The sequence below is a fragment of the Cherax quadricarinatus genome, chromosome 4, assembly GCF_038502225.1.
Source record: "Cherax quadricarinatus isolate ZL_2023a chromosome 4, ASM3850222v1, whole genome shotgun sequence".
Lineage (NCBI taxonomy): Eukaryota > Metazoa > Arthropoda > Malacostraca > Decapoda > Parastacidae > Cherax > Cherax quadricarinatus.
This window is the reverse complement of record NC_091295.1, coordinates 13,394,238-13,416,737: the sequence shown is the minus strand read 5'-3', so window position 1 is coordinate 13,416,737 and position 22,500 is coordinate 13,394,238. Positions and strand designations below refer to the sequence as shown.

The following is a 22,500-nucleotide window of genomic DNA, read 5'->3' as shown; positions in this document are numbered from 1 at the left end:
CACCTTCTACCACCATCACTACCACCTTCTACCACCATCACTACCACCACCTACCACCATCACTACCACCACCTACCACCATCACTACCACCACCTACCACCATCACTACCACCATCACTACCACCATCACTACCACCACCTACCACCATCACTACCACCATCACTACCACCATACACCATCACCCACCACCTACCACCATCACTACCACCACCTACCACCATCACTACCACCACCTACCACCATCACTACCACCACCTACCACCATCACTACCACCACCTACCACCATCACTACCACCACCTACCACCATCACTACCACCACCTACCACCATCACTACCACCAACACCTACCACCATCACTACCACCACCTACCACCATCACTACCACCACCTACCACCCACTACCACCACCTACCACCATCACTACCACCACCACCTACCACCATCACTACCACCACCTACCACCACCTACCACCATCACTACCACCACCTACCACCATCACTACCACCACCTACCACCATCACTACCACCACCTACCACCATCACTACCACCATCACTACCACCACCTACCACCATCACTACCACCACCTACCACCATCACTACCACCACCTACCACCATCACTACCACCACCTACCACCATCACTACCAACACCTACCACCAACACCTACCACCATCACTACCAACACCTACCACCAACACCTACCACCATCACTACCACCAACACCTACCACCATCACTACCACCAACACCTACCACCATCACTACCACCAACACCTACCACCATCACTACCAACACCTACCACCATCACTACCACCAACACCTACCACCATCACTACCACCATCACTACCACCATCACTACCACCAACACCTACCACCATCACTACCACCATCACCTATCACCATCACTACCACCATCACCTATCACCATCACTACCACCATCACTACCACCATCACTACCACCATCTCTACCACCATCACTACCACCATCTCTACCACCATCACTGCCGCCCTCTACCACCATCTCTACCACCATCTCTACCACCATCACTGCCGCCCTCTACCACCATCACTGCCGCCCTCTACCACCATCACTGCCGCCCTCTACCACCATCACTGCCGCCCTCTACCACCATCACTGCCGCCCTCTACCACCATCACTGCCGCCCTCTACCACCATCACTGCCGCCCTCTACCACCATCACTGCCGCCCTCTACCACCATCACTGCCGCCCTCTACCACCATCACTGCCGCCCTCTACCACCATCACTGCCGCCCTCTACCACCATCACTGCCGCCCTCTACCACCATCACTGCCGCCCTCTACCACCATCACTGCCGCCCTCTACCACCATCACTGCCGCCCTCTACCACCATCACTGCCGCCCTCTACCACCATCACTGCCGCCCTCTACCACCATCACTGCCGCCCTCTACCACCATCACTGCCGCCCTCTACCACCATCACTGCCGCCCTCTACCACCATCACTGCCGCCCTCTACCACCATCACTGCCGCCCTCTACCACCATCACTGCCGCCCTCTACCACCATCACTGCCGCCCTCTACCACCATCACAAGTGCTAGCGCACTGTACCACCATCACAAGTGCTAGCGCTCTCTACCACCATCACAAGTGCTAGCGCTCTCTACCACCATCACAAGTGCTAGCGCTCTCTACCACCATCACAAGTGCTAGCGCTCTCTACCACCATCACAAGTGCTAGCGCGCTCTACCACCATCACAAGTGCTAGCGCTCTCTACCACCATCACAAGTGCTAGCGCTCTCTACCACCATCACAACTGCTAGCGCGCTCTACCACCATCACAAGTGCTAGCGCTCTCTACCACCATCACAAGTGCTAGCGCTCTCTACCACCATCACAAGTGCTAGCGCGCTCTACCACCATCACAAGTGCTAGCGCGCTCTACCACCATCACAACTGCTAGCGCTCTCTACCACCATCACAACTGCTAGCGCTCTCTACCACCATCACAACTGCTAGCGCTCTCTACCACCATCACAACTGCTAGCGCTCTCTACCACCATCACAACTGCTAGCGCTCTCTACCACCATCACAACTGCTAGCGCTCTCTACCACCACCACCCTCTACCACTATCACAAGTGCTTGCACCCTCTACCACCATCGCTACCACCCTCTACCACTATCACAACTGCTAGCACCTTCTACCACTATCACCACCTCCCTCTACCACTATCACAACTGCTTCCACTCTACCACCACCACCTTCGTATTTTTCTACAAACTTTTTCTTAAATTATACGTGTTTTTCACATTCTTTACCAAAGGGCTGGGACTAGAAGCTTTCTTTGGAGCCATGGTGACTTAGCAGTTGCAAGCACTAAAACGAATGGAATATCATGAAATGTATCGTATGAACTCACTGATAAACAGTGGCACACTGGCTGGGAATGGAGTGTGAGGCAGCTCGGGGCTGTGTGTACGCGTCCCAGACGAACGACTATTTGTGAGCCAAATGACAATTCACGAGCCAATGTTTTGACGAAAATAACGTTACAATTTTTGAAAATTATGACTATCAAGCCTTATGATTATCAAGGGACCACTGTACAGTGGGTCCTCAATTATCGTCCTTAATTCGTTCCTGGAAGTGGGACTATTATAGAAGTAGACGATTTTCGAATCGATTTTCCCCATGAGAAATAATGTAAGTACAGTTAATTCGTTCCTGACACCCAGAAGTATTAAAACCAAAAAAAATTTCTTGCATGAAATATAGATGTGGTAGATAAACAATACAATGGGACATGATGAATGAAACATTAACAGCATAACACTTACCTTTATTGGTTATTCTTCTTAGTGTATGGAAGACTGGAGGAGGAGAGAGATTGGATTATTTACTGTTTGGAAGGGGAATCCCCTTCCATTAACACCTCAGGTACCAAGGGCTTTTCTGGGGTTACTTACCTTCTCTGTTTCTTAATGCCACTAGGACCACCTTGAGAGTCACTGGAGTCCTGTCTCGCAAAAGAAAGTGTCCAGAGAACTCTGTTTCTGGTGTCTCTTTAAAACTTGCCTAAAATGGGCCAAGACTCTCACTGTACAAGTTGCCGATATGGCTTGCAACATCCTTCTCAGGGTGATGTTTCTCCATAAATCTTTCCATCCTACCCCACATTTCAAAAATCTCCTTAATTTCTGAAGAAGGCACCTTCTTCCATCTCTCTTCCTCCTCTTCAGCAAGATTCTGAGCTGCAATCTGTTGCTGTTCCTGCTGAAGCTCTTGCAGCTCCTCAGTGGTTAGCTCTTCGTTGTGGTCCTCCTCCAACTCTTCCACATCCTCCAAACTCGCATCCTACCCAATGGAACTTCCCAATGTCACAATAGAGTTCACAACTGACATAAGTTTATCAGGGGCCGCTTCAAACCCTTCAAAATCCCTCGTGGACACAATCTGGCCACAAGTTTCTCCAAGCAGAGTTCAAAGTCTTAGTAGTCACTCCCTCCCAAGCCTTATCTATAAGGCTTATGCAATGGAGAATACTGAAATGTTCTTTCCAAAAATCTCTTAGGGTCAAGTGAGTTTCTGAGGTCAAATTAAAGCACCTTTCAAACATTGCTTTGGTGTAGTATTTTTTAAAGTTTGCAATGACCTGCTGGTCCATGGGCTGAAGGAGAGGAGTGGTATTCAGGGGCAAGAACTTTACTGTGATGAACCCAAACTCCTCAAAAATTAGGTCATCCAAGTTTGGAGGATGAGCAGGTGCATTGTCCATTACTAGGAGGCACTTGAGATCCAATTTCTTTTCCAGAAGGTAATTCTTCACACTAGGGACAAACACTTCATTGAACCACTCGACGAAAATTTCCATCGTGATTCATGCCTTACTATTAGATTTCCAAAACACACAATTTACTCTTCATAACCTTGTTTTTCCTGAACACACTGGGATTTTCTGAATGGTACACTAGTAATGGCTTCACTTTGAAATCCCCACTAGCATTAGCACAGAACATGAGCATCAGCCTGTCTTTCATAGACTTGTGTCCTGGCAGTGCCTTTTCCTCCTGTGTAATGTAGGTCCTCTTTGGCATTTTCTTCCAAAAGAGGCCTGTTTTGTCACAATTGAACACTTGTTCAGGTTTCAGTCCTTCAGCCTCTATATACTTCATGAATTCATGCACATAATTTTCAGCCACTTTGTGGTCCAAACTGGCAGCCTCGCAATGCCCTACCACACTGTGTATGCCACTACGGCTCTTAAATCTCTCAAACCAACCTTTGCTGGCCTTAAATTCACTCACATCACCACTAGTTTCAGGAAATTTCTTGACCAGATCATCATGCAACTGCCTAGCCTTTTCACAAATAATCGACGTCATAATACTATCTCCTGCTAATTGTTTCTCGTTTATCCACACCAATAATAACTTCTCAACCTCTTCGAGTACTGGTGATCTCATTTTTGTCAGCATATTTACCCCCTTTGCAACAACAGTGTCCTTGATTTCCTTTTTCTTGGCCACGATGGAACATATGATTGTATAGGGTTTGTTATACATCCTGGCCAGTTCGGCCACACTTAAGCCAGTTTCATATTGTTCAATGATGTTTTTCTTAAATTCAGTCGTATTTCTCACCTTCTTTACCAAAGGCTTGGCACTAGGAGCTTTCTTTGGAGCCATGGTAGCTTATTTAGTACTTGCAAGCACTAAAATGAATGGAATAGTATTATGAAATATTTAGTTGGAACAAGTGAGGGGACCGTCGCTCACTGGTAAACAATGCCACACTGGCTGGGAAGGGATGCCGCCCCGGCTCACAGCGTGCGTACACATCCCGGACGAACTACTATTCGTGAGTCAATCTACAGTTAGCGAGCCCATGTTTATACGAAAATATCGCTATGATTTCCTAAATCTGACTCTCGAGCCCTACGATTATTGAGGGACCACTGTACTTCGTATGAACACGTGAGGGGACTGTCGCTCACTGTAAACAATGGCACACTGGCTGGGAAGGGAGGCCGAGGCCCGTGAGTACGCGTCCCGGACGAAGGACAATTAGCGAGTTAACGGACCATTTGCAAGCCAATGTTTGGAAGAAATAACACGACGATTTCTGAAATGGACGACTATCAGGCCGGACGATTATTGAGGGACCACTGTAATATAATACAATAATAATGCCTAACGAATAGCATCTTATTGAATACAACCTTGCTTTAGAGTACCTTTTATGATTTATACCGTACCCAATAATATGTAGTCGAACCTGCTTTATCTAGCTAGTAATGAAGTGGTTCGTGATATATTATTTCAGGACTTACTTTAACCAGGCCTTTTATTTTTGTATACAATGGAGCATGAAGGAGGGGCGCGTAACACCTCCCCCCTCACGACTGATGGTTGCCATTGACTTGTACTCACGGTGGTGGGTAGCAACGGTTGTAGTAGCAAAGGTTGTAACATAGACAGCAGACCTACATCAGCTCCACTTTTCTCCACAAAATAGATGACCATAACGAGTACCAACTCACACTGAAGGAGGAGGAGGGGAAGGAGGAGGAGGGGAAGGAGGAGGAGGGGAAGGAGGAGGAGGGGAAGGAGGAGGAGGAGGATGGGGGGGAGGGGGGGGAAAGGAGGAGGGGAAGGGGAAGGAGGAGGAGGAGGGGGAGGGGAAGGGGAAGGAGGAGGAGGAGGAGGAGGAGGAGGAGGGGGAAGGGGAAGGGGAAGGGGAAGGAGGAGGAGGAGGGGAAGGAGGGAGGAGGAGGAGGAGGGGAAGGAGGAGGAGGAGGAGGAGGGGGGAGGGGAAGGGGAGGAGGAGGAGGGGAAGGAGGAGGGGAAGGAGGAGGAGGAGGGGAGGAGGAGGAGGGAAGGAGGAGGAGGGGGGGGAAGGGGAAGGACGGGGAGAAGGAGGAGGGGGAAGGAGGAGGAGGAGGAGGGGAAGGAGGAGGAGGGGGAGGGGAAGGAGGAGGAGGGGGAGGGGAAGGAGGAGGAGGGGGGAGGGGAAGGAGGAGGAGGGGAAGGAGGAGGAGGGGAAGGAGGAGGGGAAGGAGGAGGAGGGGGAGGGGAAGGAGGAGGAGGGGAAGGAGGAGGAGGGGAAGGAGGAGTTGGAGTTGGAGTTCCCTTGAAGCTTGAATAACAAAGTCCACCCCTGACAGTGACATGATAAGATGAGATAACATCTGATAAGAGCTGACATTTGATGAGCATACACAGGGTGGGGGAGGGTGTAGCTGATAAGAAAAGATTAGAGGTGATATTTGATGAGCATCGCCCTCACTTTGTTTTCGCTGGCACACAAACATGTCTGTCTATTTGTCTGTCTGTCAAGCTTCCTGTCTGTCTATCCGTCTAGCTCTCTGTCTCAGAGAGAGCCACAAGACTGCGTCATCACCTTTACTCACATCTTCAAGCAGAGTATAGCACTTTGTTTGGATTTTTTGGGTTATCCTAGGTAATTTATACTATGTATACTTGTATTTATGTGTACCTGTGAGACAGATAGACAGAGACAGACAGAGATAGACACAGAGAAAGACACTGAGATAGACAGAGATAGACCCTAAACTTGGGGTTAACATCACTTTCCTCTTAAAAGATGAGTGTTAAAATGACATTACATCATTGAATCCTTGGTGTTTGCCGCACTGTTTGCTCTAGCTGGCTGGCGCTCCCACAAGGTACTAAGTGTTCCCAGATTTTTTTTAATACCATGCACACTGAGTGTTAGGACTCATTCTATGCTGACAAGACATCTCAGGCCAATCGTGTCAAATTTGAAGGCAGGAAAAATAAAACGTATATATGGGGCGCTACGCGTAAGAATGTATATACGTATACGTTTGGACTGTTTAAGGGTTAAATATAGATTTACATAAAGAAAAGAATGAAATCAAGTATAAAACAATAACATCACACTTACTTTTATTGAAGACTCTTGTTGGTGTATGGAACATAAAATAGCAGGAACACTGCAGCAGACCTGTTGGTCCAGACTAGGCAGGTCCTTCACAAACTATCCCACTAACAGAATATTTGCCCAACCCAATTTTCAATGCTCCCCAAGCAATAAGCTTTGATAATTCTATTCACTCATGCACAAGTCCCACTCGAATCAAATCTTGTGTGTGGGGAAGTACCCTGGCTCGTGTGCATGTGTGGGGAAGTACCATGGTTGGTGTGTGTGGGGAAGTACCCTGGGTGGTGTGTGTGGGGGAAGTACCCCTGGCTGGTGTGTTCTTTCTTGAATTCTATAGTGTTTCTAGCTTTCTTTACCAAAGGGATGTCACTAGGAGCTTTCTTTTGGCCCATGGTGGTTTATTTAGCAGTTGCAAGCACAAAAAAATGGATTATTGCAACATGTATCGTATGAACTCGTGGGGTGATGGTCACTCGCCCAGAAACAATGCCACACTGACTCTGAATGGTGTATGGGAGCCTTTGTGTATGCCTGACCTCTCAGAGGCCGCTCGAACACGTTCCGTACGGACAAGTCGCGAGGCAAATCACAAAATGCGAGGCTATATTTTGACGAAAAAGTTGCTGAAAGTTGGAATTCACTAAGTACAAGGCTCATGAAACTTGTTGGTTGCACTGTAGGGTAAAACAGACCAGTATCACATTACAGAATTCTCAAGCACTCCAGTACAACCATACCTTTACCTTTGATATACCTTTGAAGAGTTTCGAGTGTTAATCTACGCCATGCTCGTCTGGTGCTTGCCTGGTCAACCAGGCTGTTGCTGCTGGAGGCCCGCTGCCCTACATATCCAACACAACCTGGTTGATCTGGTACGTGGTGAAGATACTTGTCCAGTTTCCTCTTGCAGGCTTCTACACTTGTCCAGCCGTGTTTATAAAATCTTCTGGTAAGATGTTGAATAGTCTGGGACCCTGGACGTTGACATAGTGTTTTCTTATTGTTCCCACCGCACCCCTGCTCCTCACTTGACATTAATACAACAGAACTTGGCTAATGATCCACAATCTTCCACCCTGGCCCAGTAGGGCCACAACATCCCTTTCCGCTCCTTTCTAAATAGCTGATAGGGCTTAAATTCTCGTTGCTGGTGTAAGAAATATTTATGTAATTTTAGTAACTGTATATATTTTATGAAATAGGACACACAACTGCATTCACCTACAATTACATTTTCATCAGTTTTGATAGCTAAAAAAATTGTTAGCTATTGTTTGAGGAATGTAACCCTATTTTACACATGTTCTTCAGTTCATTTAATGCACTTTGTTATTTATGCTGTTTTCAAGAATATAACTGCCATGTTAATCAACGTTCAATTATATATAAAGTTTCTTTCTTTTCCAGGCTCTAACAAAGATAAGGCAGCCAACATTGCTTTGATTTATCATTAGTTCTATGCTCTGATAGGCTTTTACATTGTAATTATGCAGTTCCCATGACTTCTACTGCTTGTGATATTTAATCCTTTCAGAGTCCAGACCCTTGATCTGAACTTGGCCACAAGTTCCAAGAGTTTTCAAAAAAAAAAAATTTATTTTGTATTATGGAATGGTAGAAAATCTTGTTCTGAAGGTAATAAAATAAGTACGAAATTTGATGGAAAAATGATGAAATTATGGTACCATGAATCTTCTGTGTCAGGGATATTTACATATCGGCAATTTTCCCCACATTGACTCCTATTTTAGGCCAATTACATTGTTCCAGTTGACAAAATTCTTAGCTATTGCACTAGTATACCTTCTATTTTATCGATTGAGCACAAGAACCTGCCCAGTGAACTATTTCATCTTCCCAATAAAGTGATCAGAAATTGGTAATTTGGCCAATTTATCACAAATTTCAAATTCCAATTTTAAAATAGGGTCCAGAATAAATGATACAGGCATTCCTGGCACTAAAATAACATTTTCTGTGTTCATTAGTTACGTTCCCAGTCTTCACATATGAATTCCATTTTGATTTTTTTATTACACAAAGAATTTTTATTCACATAAATAAAAGATTTACTGTTATGCAATATTGTAATAATTGTATAAATAATATCAGCACATTAGTGAATGCAAATTAGACCCACCATTTGACGTAGTAGTTGGTTGGTAGACAGCAACCACCCAGGGAGGTACTACCGTCCTGCCAAGTGAATGTAAAACAAAAGCCTGTAATTGTTTTACATGATGGTAGGATTGCTGGTGTCTTTTGTCTGTCTCATAAATATGCAAGATTACAGGTATGTCTTGCTACTTCTACTTACGTACACTTAGGTCACACTACACATACATGTACACGTTTATTTATACACACTCATCTGAGTTTTCCTTGATTTTATCTTAATAGTTCTTGGTCTTATTACTTTTCCTTTTATATCCATAGGGAAGTGGAATAAGAATCTTTCCTCCATAAGCCATGCGTGTTGTAAAAGTCAACTAAAATGCCGGTAACAATGGGCTAGTAACCCCTTTTCCTGTAAAGATTACTAAAAAGAATAAGAAGAAGAAAATTGTCAAAGTGGGAAGTCTGAATGTGTGTGGATGTTGTGCAAATGATAAGAAAGAGATGATTGTGGATGTTATGCATATATGAATGAGAAGAAGCTGGATGTCCTGGCTTTAAGTGAAACGAAGCTGAAGTGGGTGGGAGAGTTTCAATGGAGAGGAATAAATGGGATTAGGTCAGGGGTTTCAAATAGAGTTAGAGCTAAAGAAGGAGTAGCAATAATGTTGAAGGATAAGCTATGGCAGGAAAAGAGGGACTATAAATGTATAAATTCAAGGATTATGTGGAGTAAAATAAAGATTGGATGTGAAAAGTGGGTTATAGTAAGTGTGTGTGCACCTGGAGAAGAAAGAAGCGTAGAGGAGAGAGAGAGATTTTGGGAAATGTTGAGTGAAGGCGTGGGGAGTTTTGAATCAAGTGTGAGAATAATGGTGGTTGGGGATTTCAATGCTAAAGTGGGTAAAAACGTTATGAAGGGAGTAGTAGGTAAATTTGGGGTGCCAGGGGTAAATGTAAATGGGGAGTCTTTAATTGAGCTATGTGTAGAAAGAGATTTGGTAATAAGTAATACATATTTTATGAAAAAGAGGATAAATAAATATACAAGGTATGATGTAGCATGTAATGAAAGTAGTTTGTTAGATTATGTATTGGTGGATAAAAGGTTGATGGGTAGGCTCCAGGATGTACATGTTTATAGAGGGGCAACTGATATATCGGATCATTATTTAGTTGTAGCTACAGTTAGAGTAAGAGGTAGATGGGAAAAGAGGAAGGTGGCAACAACAAGTAAGAGGGAGGTGGAAGTGTGTAAACTAAGGGAGGAGGAAGTTCAGGAGAGATATAAGCGACTGTTGGCAGAAAGGTGGGCTAGTGCAAAGATGAGTAGTGGGGGGGTTGAAGAGAGTTGGAATAGTTTTAAAAATGCAGTATTAGAATGTGGGGCAGAAGTTTGTGGTTATAGGAGGGTGGGGGCAGGTGGAAAGAGGAGTGATTGGTGGAATGATGAAGTAAAGGGTGTGATAAAAGAGAAAAAGTTAGCTTATGAGAGGTTTTTACAGAGCAGAGGTGTTAAAAGAAGAGCAGAGTATATGGAGAGTAAAAGAAAGGTGAAGAGAGTGGTGAGAGAGTACAAAAGGAGAGCAGATGAAAGAGTGGGAGAGGCACTGTCAAGAAATTTTAATGAAAATAAGAAAAAATTTTGGAGTGAGTTAAACAAGTTAAGAAAGCCTAGGGAAAGTATGGATTTGTCAGTTAAAAACAGAGTAGGAGAGTTAGTAGATGGGGAGATGGAGGTATTAGGTAGATGGCGAGAATATTTTGAGGAACTTTTAAATGTTGAGGAAGAAAGGGAGGCGGTAATTTCAATCACTGGTGAGGGAGGTATACCATCTTTTAGGAGTGAAGAAGAGCAGAATGTAAGTGTGGGGGAGGTACGCGAGGCATTACGTAGAATGAAAGAGGGTAAAGCAGCTGGATCTGATGGGATCATGACAGAAATGTTAAAAGCAGGGGGGGGGGTATAGTGTTGGAGTGGTTGGTACTTTTGTTTAATAAATGGATGAAAGAGGGGAAGGTACCTAGGGATTGGCAGAGAGCATGTATAGTCCCTTTATATAAAGGGAAAGGGGACAAAAGAGATTGTAAAAATTATAGAGGAATAAGTTTATCGAGTATACCAGGAAAAGTGTACGGTAGGGTTATAATTGAAAGAATTAGAGGTAAGACAGAATGTAGGATTGCGGATGAGCAAGGAGGTTTCAGAGTGGGTAGGGGATGTGTAGATCAAGTGTTTACATTGAAGCATATATGTGAACAGTATTCAGATAAAGGTAGGGAAGTTTTTATTGCATTTATGGATTTAGAAAAGGCATATGATAGTGGATAGGGGAGCAATGTGGCAGATGTTGCAAGTATATGGAATAGGTGGTAAGTTACTAAATGCTGTAAAGAGTTTTTATGAGGATAGTGAGGCTCAGGTTAGGGTGTGTAGAAGAGAGGGAGACTACTTCCTGGTAAAAGTAGGTCTTAGACAGGGATGTGTAATGTCACCATGGTTGTTTAATATATTTATAGATGGGTTTGTAAAAAGTAAATGCTAGGGTGTTCTGGAGAGGGGTGGGATTAAATTATGGGGAATCAAATTCAAAATGGGAATTAACACAGTTACTTTTTGCTGATGATACTGTACTTATGGGAGATTCTAAAGAAAAATTGCAAAGGTTAGTGGATGAGTTTGGGAATGTGTGTAAAGGTAGAAAGTTGAAAGTGAACATAGAAAAGAGTAAGGTGATGAGGGTATCAAATGATTTAGATAAAGAAAAATTGGATATCAAATTGGGGAGGAGGAGTATGGAAGAACTGAATGTTTTCAGATACTTGGGAGTTGACGTGTCGGCGGATGGATTTATGAAGGATGAGATTAATCATAGAATTGATGAGGGAAAAAAGGTGAGTGGTGCATTGAGGTATATGTGGAGTCAAAAAACGTTATCTATGGAGGCAAAGAAGGGAATGTATGAAAGTATAGTAGTACCAACACTCTTATATGGGTGTGAAGCTTGGGTGGTAAATGCAGCAGCGAGGAGACGGTTGGAGGCAGTGGAGATGTCCTGTCTAAGGGCAATGTGTGGTGTAAATATTATGCAGAATATTCGGAGTGTGGAAATTAGGAGAAGGTGTGGAGTTAATAAAAGTATTAGTCAGAGGGCAGAAGAGGGGTTGTTGAGGTGGTTTGGTCATTTAGAGAGAATGGATCAAAGTAGAATGACATGGGAAGCATATAAATCTATAGGGGAAGGAAGGCGAGGTAGGGGTCGTCCTCGAAAGGGTTGGAGAGAGGGGGTAAAGGAGGTTTTGTGGGCAAGGGGCTTGGACTTCCAGCAAGCGTGCGTGAACGTGTTAGATAGGAGTGAATGGAGACGAAAGGTACTTGGGACATGACGATCTGTTGGAGTGTGAGCAGGGTAATATTTAGTGAAGGGATTCAGGGAAACCGGTTATTTTCATATAGTCGGACTTGAGTCCTGGAAATGGGAAGTACAATGCCTGCACTCTAAAGGAGGGGTTTGGGATATTGGCAGTTTGGAGGGGTATGTTGTATATCTTTATACGTGTGTTCTTCTAAACTGTTGTATTCTGAGCACCTCTGCAAAAACAGTGATTATGTGAGTGTGGTGAAAGCGTTGAATGATGATGAAAGCATTTTCTTTTTGGGGATTTTCTTTCTTTTTTGGGTCACCCTGCCTCGGTGGGAGACGGCCGACTTGTTGAAAAAAAAAAAAAATTGACGTGCATTCGATGCGTGACGCAATTTATTTTTCTCTTGAACATCTGCAAAAATCAAACATTTCTGCTAGTTTGAGCTTAATTTCAAGCTATTTTAATTCCTCATAACCATCAAAATCATCTCTATTTCTGTAATCTATCTTCCATTTTATCAAACAGGACCAAGAAACTAAGAACACAACCATATAAACCAAACGAAAATACATCACAAAGTTGCTGCTTTAAATAAAAGACACGGTCGCAGTTTTTTTTCCCCTCATTACGCACTGTGTGCTGCAAGATTTGTTTTATATGGTGCACACTTACTGCATCGATGCACTCTATCATGTTTAGTCCAAAATTCACCACTCACAACTTACTTGAGTGAACTGAGCTCATCATGTAGTACTACAGCACGGACCCTGGCTTCAAAGCCATAGAACTATGGCACGGACCCTGAAAGGGTTAAATTATATAAACTCTCTCAATACAGGTAGACGAGGTCATGCAATATAAAAATATTGTGGCATTTGTAGTTTTAATATTAGAATTTGAGTAGAGAGAAATCCTAGTATCAGTGCATCGGGAATAGAGGTGGTTGACTTTGTTAGGATCAAGATAATGCTGAAGGTTTACTTGTACAATACAGTTAAATTTGAGTTGCATGAATAATATAATCTGTACACAAAGATGTGCTTATATTCAGGTATATTGCAGCATTCCTTATTTTTTTTTTTTTTTTTAAATTTTAACTGAGCAGGTAAATTTCCTTTTAAACAGGATGGAGTAGATCTTATGGATGAAGAAGTACTCAGATTCTACACTAGACAATGGGAAGAGTATCAGTTTTCTAGTAAAGTAAGTAATGTATCTTTTTTAAAACTTAATAATTCTATTTCAACTAAATATATAAATACAATTAGTCGCTTTTCATTTACTAAACGGTATATCCAAGGCTTGCAGATTTAAAAACTTGGTTTTACTTTGTCCTAAAGGTCATGGACTACTGTTACTACATGTTTATTTTTGCACTTTACCCAGCAGTAGTAAGAAAGTGAAAATTCTAAAAGCGTAAGAAAGGCTGCTGAAATTAAGTAACAATACCACAACATGAACAATTCTTGGGTAACTCGCATGTTGCTGTAGGGGAGAAAAAGTTTTTAAAATCCATCCTTCTTTCTCTTGCTTGTTCACCTGCTTTCCTTGATTCTTCGTTTCTGTATATTAATTGCGATCAGGGAATTTCAGATCTTTCCAATGACACCATAACAAGGTTTGCCACAATTTTGTTGTATTGTCTAGGAATTTAGTCTGATTTTATTGTACATTTTTATATTTTTTTTTTTGTGTGTGTATGCATGTTAAATTAAACATTGATTCATGAGTAGGAGAGGTTGACCTTGGTTGCCCTTATAATCTGTAAATGGTGGAAGTGAACATTTTTCATTAACACTGTTAATAACTCTGTAGCATCAGTTATTACTGCTGCTTTATCTTTTCAACCACATGATTGTTATCACTTGTAAGTTTTCTGCTAGTTATTACTTCCTGAAATAATTTACTTCTTAATTGGTCATTGCTAGCTTCGGGTAACCATTTACCTAACAATACTTAAAAGGCATCGTACATCCAAGGCAAACAGTATTGACATGCCGATGAATAAGGCACATGTACACTACTTGTGCATTGTTAGAGGCGAGACTTTTTGCCCGAGAAAGCTTTGTCAATCTAAGAGGCATATGAATGGAATCAGAGAAGAAGTGCATCAGTTAAGACATGGTCACATGTACCCACCTTATGGGTATGTCCTAGTGGGTGCTGCATGCATGTAATGTACCCACCTTATGGGTATGACCTATTGGGTGCTGCATGCATGTAATGTACCCACCTTATGGGTATGACCTAGTGGGTACTGCATGCATGTAATGTACCCACCTTATGGGTATGACCTAGTGGGTACTGCATGCATGTAATGTACCCACCTTATGGGTATGACCTAGTGGGTACTGCATGCATGTAATGTACCCACCTTATGGGTATGACCTAGTGGGTACTGCATGCATGCATGTAATGTCTTCAGCTGCTACACCTTTCTCTTGGCTTCTGTATAGTTTTCCATTCTCATGCCTCAATATCTGATTGATAATGCCTGCTTTGCAGACAAAATGTCTTGCCCAGGTATGGCATAAATTTTGTACATCAAAACTTAAAAAAAAAGCTTAAAATTGGATGAGATGACAGGGTACAACCTGTTCCTGTTTTACTACTATTAATTATGAATTACACTGAATTTCTGAACTTTTCTTATTTTAAGAATACTTAGATTATGGCTATTTTAGGTTAGATTAACTAATTCATTATGCATAGTACTGTACTGACATTCAACCTTCAGCAAGAAAATTATAAAAAACAGGCAGGGCATGTATGGCATAAGGAAGGCACCTTCAAATTGTGTTTTTACAACAGTAAAGTTTGTGTAAGGTATGAGGATGGGCTTCTGAGTAAGACTGTACATGGAACCACTTTCTTGAAGTCAAGTTTGCTGAGGGAATAAAACTTGGAAAGTTAATAAATGTTAGATAATTAAGTATTTAATTATTGTACAATATTTACAACCTGTATTTCCAGTTGGATAACCTCTTCAACTCTGTTCTAGGTTTTGAATGGCGTTTGCGCCTATTTAAATAGGCATTGGGTAAAAAGAGAATGTGATGAGGGCCATAAGGGTATCTATGAAATATATCAACTAGCTCTAGTGACGTGGCGTGACCATCTGTTTCAGCCCTTAAATAAACAGGTAAGTCAGGATTATTCATTATACAAGTTGGCCATCACTAATCTGGCAATCAGTAATCCAGCACTAATTTTGGCTAGCATAACTTCAAATTTCCAGGGTCGCCTCACCAACCTGCTGAGCGCTACTTGCTGCACAAGTCATTCCAATTTCTTTTTCTCCATTTATTGTTATAATCTGCTCACTTTTAGCTCTATCCATAATTCCAACTAATAAAAGAAATGCTTCTCATTGTGTAAAGCACATACACAGTACATTGTCCATAAAAGATAAGGTGGCTTTGAAGCCATTGTTGGTTGCCATGAGCTCAGCTCACTCAGATAAGCTGTGACCAGTATATTTGGGCCTGCATATGAGAATAGGTCTGTGTGGTAAGTGTGCACTATATAAAAAAGATCCTGCAGCAAATAATGAACAAACAAAACACTCAGCACATAGTGGTGGGAGGGCTGGCTGCCAGTTGCGGGGGTCGGAGGGAGGGTAGTAGGGACTCGCAGGTGGCGGGAAACTTGAATATGATTTAGCGGCTGGGAATTTAGCGGTTGGGAATTCGTGAATGTGTGAAGCCCACGAAAGTGAAAACGCGAATGTTGAGGGAGACCTGTATTACCCTGTTCACACTCCAACAGCTTGTCAGGTCCCAAATACCATTCTTCTCCATTCACTCCTATCTAACACGCTCATGCACGCTTGCTGGAAGTCCAAGCCCCTTGCCCACAAAACCTTTACCCCCTCCCTCCAACCTCTTCAAGGATGACCCCTACCCCACCTTCCTTTGCCTACAGATTTATATGCTCTCCATATCATTCTACTTTGATCCATTCTCTTTAAATGATCGTTATTATTAGACCTAATTTCTCTGGGAATGTATATACTCTGAGCACGGTGTACATTATTAAGAAAAAAATCATAATCACAGATCCCTTTGTAATCATAAGTATGATAATCAAAAAACTCATTAGCTAGGTAACCCCAATTGAGATGAGACAGGTGTTCCCTATGTCCACTATAATCGGCAGAATGAAAATCAGGGATTTTTACCGTATTATTATTCTTGTATTCCCAGTTAATGCTAAAAGTGATGGATTTGTGATCACTTGCGCCAAGCTCTTCAGTGATCTCCAAATTATTTACGAGTGTTTCCTCATTTAACAAGACTAGGTCGAGCAAATTATTACACACTGCTTCAGAAAACAGTCCTGAACTGTTTCCATAAAGTCACTGGACTCCAGATTACTGGTCAAAGAAGTCCAGTCAATTTGACTAAAGTTAAAATCCCCTACTATCACTATGTTATAATGTCTAGAAGCCCTAACAATTTCGTCCCAAAGAAGTCTCCCTCTATCGTGATCCAAGCCTGGAGATTGGTATATTACACTAGAATTAATTTTTCTTGACCTTCTACAAACTCTACCCAAACAGATTGTTACTATTCCATCTATTTTTATACCTTTTTTTATGCAACAGTTAATATTTTCTCGAACATATAATGCAACTCCTCCCGCCTTCCCGTTACATCTATCCACATGGAACAACTTAAACCCTTTAATATTACACTCAGCAATCATATCCTGACTCTTTAAATCATACCACATTTCAGTTAATGCAATGACATCAAAGTTCCCAGCACATGCTACCAAACGTAGTTCATTAATCTTATTTCTTGCACTTCGACTGTTAGCATAAAATACCATCCTATGTTTTTTCTTCTGCACATTTTTCCTATTCACCTTTGCTTTTACACAATTTCTGAAATTATCATTACCCAACGTTACTCCACGACTGTTATTATTAAGATTAATAATATCAAAGCCTAAGTCAGTATATCCATACTCATTATTTTTCATTTCTAAACCCATACCTCTAACTAATCTTAGTTTAAAGTCCTAACAACCCCCTCAACTGAGCTAGCAAGTAAACCCACACCTGCCCTGGATAAGTGAACCCCATCCCTGGCATACATGTCATTTCGGCCATAGAAGTGGTCCCAGTTGTCAGTGAATGGTACTGCATTATCCTTAAAGTGTTTGTCCAGCCAACAATAAATACCAATTGCTCTGGACAACCGTTCATTTCCAACACCCCTTCTTGGCAAAATGCCACATTTAACAGGGTACCCCCCCCCTTCTTCTTAATTATGTCTGTTGCTGTCCTGAACCTTCTAACTAAATCCTCACTTCTACACTTGCCTACATCGTTGCCTCCAGCACTGAGGCAGGTAATAGGATTGATCCCACTCTCCTATCCCTGTCTCCTACTCCTATCCTTCAAGCAGAAGGCCCAATACATATACCTAATCTGGCTATCCCCAGCAACAACAACTATTTTTACCTTCCTTGGTGTCATTCGTCGTGACGTTCCCAGTAGTCGACTCACATTCGTCGAGTAGCATGGAAAATTCATTAGATGTTTCCACAACAGTTTCCACAGCAGTCTCTTTCTTCATTGTTTCTACCTTTCCATTCGTCTTCTTGATCATCAACTTCGTTCCATACTGTCCAGCCAATGTCCAGGTTCCCTTCTTGACCTGAGGACTCACAACAGGAGGGCTGCTATGAATCCTCTAATTTTCCTCAGTTAATCACCGTATCTCTATCTTCGCTACCCTCAATTCCTCCTTAAACTGCTGATAAAGTTGCTCGATAGAGAGCATCTTGGTTCAGTCCACGGAGAGTACACTAGACACGTCCTCTCTGAGCTAAGTACAGGTCACCACTGAGCTAGGTACAGGTCACCACTGATAAGTACAGATAGTGTTTATTCTGTTAGAGGGTTGGATTTGTGAAGGACCTGCCAAGTATAGGTCAACAGGCCTACTGTAGTGTTCCTCCTTTCTTATGTTCTTGGACTGATGAGTGGAACAGTCTGTCTAGTATGGTTATAAGAACATATGAATATAAGAAAGGAGGAACACTGCAGTAGGCCTGAGTTCCCATACTAGGCAGGTCCTTCACAATCTATCCAACTAGCAGAATATTTGCCCACCCCAATTTTCAATGCTACCCACGCAGTAAGAACGTAAGGAGGAACACTGCAGTAGGCCTGTTGGCCCATACTAGGCAGGTCCTTCACAAATACATCCCACTAACAGAATAAATGCTACCCAAGCAATAAGCGTTGACAGTTCTATTTGCTCGTGTGCAAATCCCACTCAAATCGAACCCCTTTCACTTGCATACTTATCCAACCTAAATTTGAAACTACCCAAGGTTTTAGCTTTGATAATTCTATTTACTCAGGTGCTAAAACCTTGGGTAGTTTAACCCTTTCAGGGTCCGTCCCGTAGATCTACGGCTTTACGTTCAAGGTCCAAACCGTAGATCTACGCCATGAGCTCAGCTCACTCTGATAAACTGTGAGTGGTACATTTGGGCCTAGATATGAGAGAATACATCTATGTGGTATGTGTGCACCACATAAAACAGATCCTGCAGCACACTGTGTATAATGAGAGAAAAAACTTAAATCATGATTTTTTGATTAAAACAGCAACTTTGCAGTGTTTTTTCGTATGTTTTTTATAGTTGTATTTGCGATTTCGTGGTCTCATTTGATAGAATGGAAGACATATTACAGAAATAGAGATGATTTTGATTGGTTTTAGCACTGGAAATGGCTTGAAACTGAACTCAAAGTAGCGGAAATGTTAAATTTTTGCCGATATTCAAGGGTAAACAAACGACCTCACACGTCTAATACACGTCAGCTGGTGGGTCTAATATACATTCACAATTATGGTGATGATATTTATACAATTATTACAGTATTGCATAACAGTAAATCTTCTATTTTTTTGGTGTGAATAAAAATTCATTATGTGAATAAAAAATCAAAATGGAATTTATTTGTAAAGCCTCAAAACATAACTAATGAACAGAGGAAACGTTAGTTTAGTGCCAGGAATACCTACATTGTCTATTCTGGACCCTATTTTGAAATTGGAATATTTTAAACTTTGTGTTAAATTGGTCAAATTAATAATTTCCGATCACTTTATTTTGTAGTTGAAACAGTTGACTTGGCGATTTCTTGTGCTCAATCGATAGAATAGAAGTAATACTAGTGAAATAGCTAAGAATTTGGTTGATTGGAATAATGTAATTGGCCTAAAATGGGAGTCAAAGTCGGCAAAATCGCCGATTCGTAAATGTCGCTGACACATCAAAATTCGCGAGAGCATAATTTCGTCAATTTTCCACCAAATTTCGTACTTTTTGTTTTATTACCTTCACAAAAAGATTCTCTACGATTTCATAAGAAAAAATAACAATTTTTTTTTTTTAAATTCTTGGACACTGGTGCGTGACTCCAGATTTGGGCCTTGGACCCTGAAAGGGTTAAAATTTGGGTTGGATAAATACACGAGTGGGAGGAGTAGGATTTGAGTGGGACTTGCACGTGAGTAAATAGAACTATCAAAGCTTATTGCTTGGGTAGCATTGAAAATTGAGTTGGGAAAACATTTTGTTAGTGTAATGGATTTTGAAGGACCTGCCTAGTATGGGCCAACAGGCCTACTGTAGTGTTCCTCCTTTCTTATGTTCATATGTTCTTATAACCATACTAGGCAGACTGTTCAAATCATCAGCATAAGAACAGAAGAAAGGAGGAACACTGCAGTAGGCCTGTTGGTAGGTAAGACAAATGGGCAACAGTTAGGCAACTTTATATCAAAACATTTCGCCTACACAGAAGGCTTCTTCAGTCGAGTACAGAAAATAGGCCAGAGCAGTGGAGATGTGAAGACGATGTAATCAGACCATCACCCTTGAAGTCATAGATTTGAGGTTGTCAGTCCCTCAGCCTGGAGTAGAGTTCTGTTCCATCGTCTGAAACAGTTTGAAGAAATGAGCGGCAGTGTGGAGACTCATACTGTCGGAAGGAGAAGTGCAGGCTGGTAGAAGAGAGAATGTAGTCCCTCTCAGATCAAACGATTCTCTCTTGAAAAAGTTGTCCAAGGCGTTTTCTGTACCAAGATGCCTTTGTGTTGCAGTGTCTGACAGAGTGAATATCAGAATGGTATATAATACCAACAGGTTGGTTGGCAAGACACATGGGCAACAGTTGGGTGAAACATTTCGAAATAAAGTTGCCTTACCTGTTGCCCATGTGTCTTATCTATTAGAATTGATCTAATATGACATAATAAACACTATAAGTAACATAGAAACATGATATACTATACTCTAGAATGAATAAAATAGGCCATAATATGGCGAGTGGCCATGAGCAGTCCGAGCAAATAAAATCATCACGGCTCCTTCCTATAACGCGTTCTTTGGTCCTGGGTAAGTTAAAACGTAGATTTTGAGAGGCTAACTGCACTTGATCACTAGTGCAGTTAGCCTTCCGAGACGGGAGGCTGGCCAGCGTTCCTGGTGAATATCAGAAGTAAGTTATTGACTTGTATCATGAAACCCACCATTTATTATTGAAGTAAATGCAATAATTTTGACAGGAATTATAAAAAAATTATTGTTCTACAATTGTCTTGTGGAATATTGGAAATATTCCAAATATTTTGGGATTTATGTGGAAGTAAAGGGCAAGATATTTTGCAAATGTCAAAAACTTAGCAACTTTATTTTTCTGTAGAATAACTAAAGATAATTACAGGTAAACTTGGGGTGCCAGGGGTAAATGAAAATGAGGAGCCTTTAACCCTTTCAGGGTCGACAGGCCCTCTTCCAAACTTGTTCTCAGGGTCGAAAAATATTCAAAAAAAAAAAAAAAAAAAATTGAAATATTTTTTTTTTTTAGATTATTATAGGCCCCAAAAAATTTTTTTTGCAGTCAATAATTACAGAGATATAGAGACTTGAAGTTGAGAGAAATTGAACTGCATACGGCAGCATCGCTGACTGCCGGTCACCCAGTAATAGTTTATTTTGTTTTTTCTTTTTTCTTTTATTTTTTAATATTTTTTCAAGTAACTTTTATGTCTTCTGAGACCACTATAAAGACTATTTGGTATATATTCACTTATTGTATACTACACAATAACAGCACAAACTTCGCTGTCATTATATTGCTTACAAAACATGTTTATACAAACCAACAATAAAAAATGTTAATTACTATTTTTCTATCATATATATACACATAGTCACTGGACAGGATCCTACAGCTACAAGAGGTTCTGAAAGCTTGTAGTGATGTGGGGGTGGACTTGTAAATATGCTGAGTCACCAGTGCATCTTGTCACAATGATGCTTCATACCACCACTCACTAATCTCACTGCCTTCCACAACACATCCCTTACTCCCCACAAACCTTACCTTCTTTCTTTCCTTTCTTCTTCCATCCTCTCATCTCTTCCTACCCACCTTCGCTCCTTCCTTCTTTCCTTCCTTCCATCTTCTCATCTCCACCTACCTACCTACCTTCCCTCCTTCCTTCCTTCCTTTTTTTTTTCTTCATTCAAGTAATTTTATGGCCTGTGAGACCAATATAAGGTATATTGAATGTATATTCACTCGTATGCTACACAGTAACTGCACAGTCATTATATTGTTTACAAAATGTGTTTACACAAACCAACAATGAAAAATGTTTATTACTATTTTTCTATCACATACATACACACACAAAATCACTGGACACTTCCCAGAACTGCTACAGCTTCTGTAATGCTTGTAATTGTTGTGTGGGGGTGGACTTGTAAATATGTTGAGTCACTGGGATAATTAGTGTCACAATGACAAATGACACCATCACTCACCACCCTCACTACCTGTCAACTTCCTCCCACCTCACCAACCCCACATGAAAATAAGTCATTCTGAATTTTTTGGGTTATCCTAGGATGATGGTCTCCTTACGTCCTTCCCTCCTTCCTTCCCTCCTTCCTTCCCTCCTTCCTTCCCTCCTTCCTCTCATCTCTTCCTTTCTTCCTTCCTTCAGGTTTCTTGGGCATTGTTTTCAGTTACAAACTCCTCAAAACCATGAAATTCATCT

The 22,500-nt window shown here is 41.7% G+C and overlaps 1 protein-coding gene across 3 annotated transcripts in view; it reads left to right on the top strand.

The window, feature by feature from the left end:
• The window catches only part of Cul1 (cullin 1), a 295,830-nt gene that overhangs the window by 84,017 nt on the left and 189,313 nt on the right, over positions 1–22,500 (top strand). For all 3 annotated transcript variants that reach the window (XM_053770358.2, XM_070094495.1, XM_070094488.1), the window contains exons 5-6: positions 13,529–13,606; positions 15,405–15,545. In XM_053770358.2, the coding sequence (XP_053626333.1) occupies positions 13,529–13,606; positions 15,405–15,545 (219 nt within the window). The remainder of the gene's footprint in view (positions 1–13,528; positions 13,607–15,404; positions 15,546–22,500) is intronic.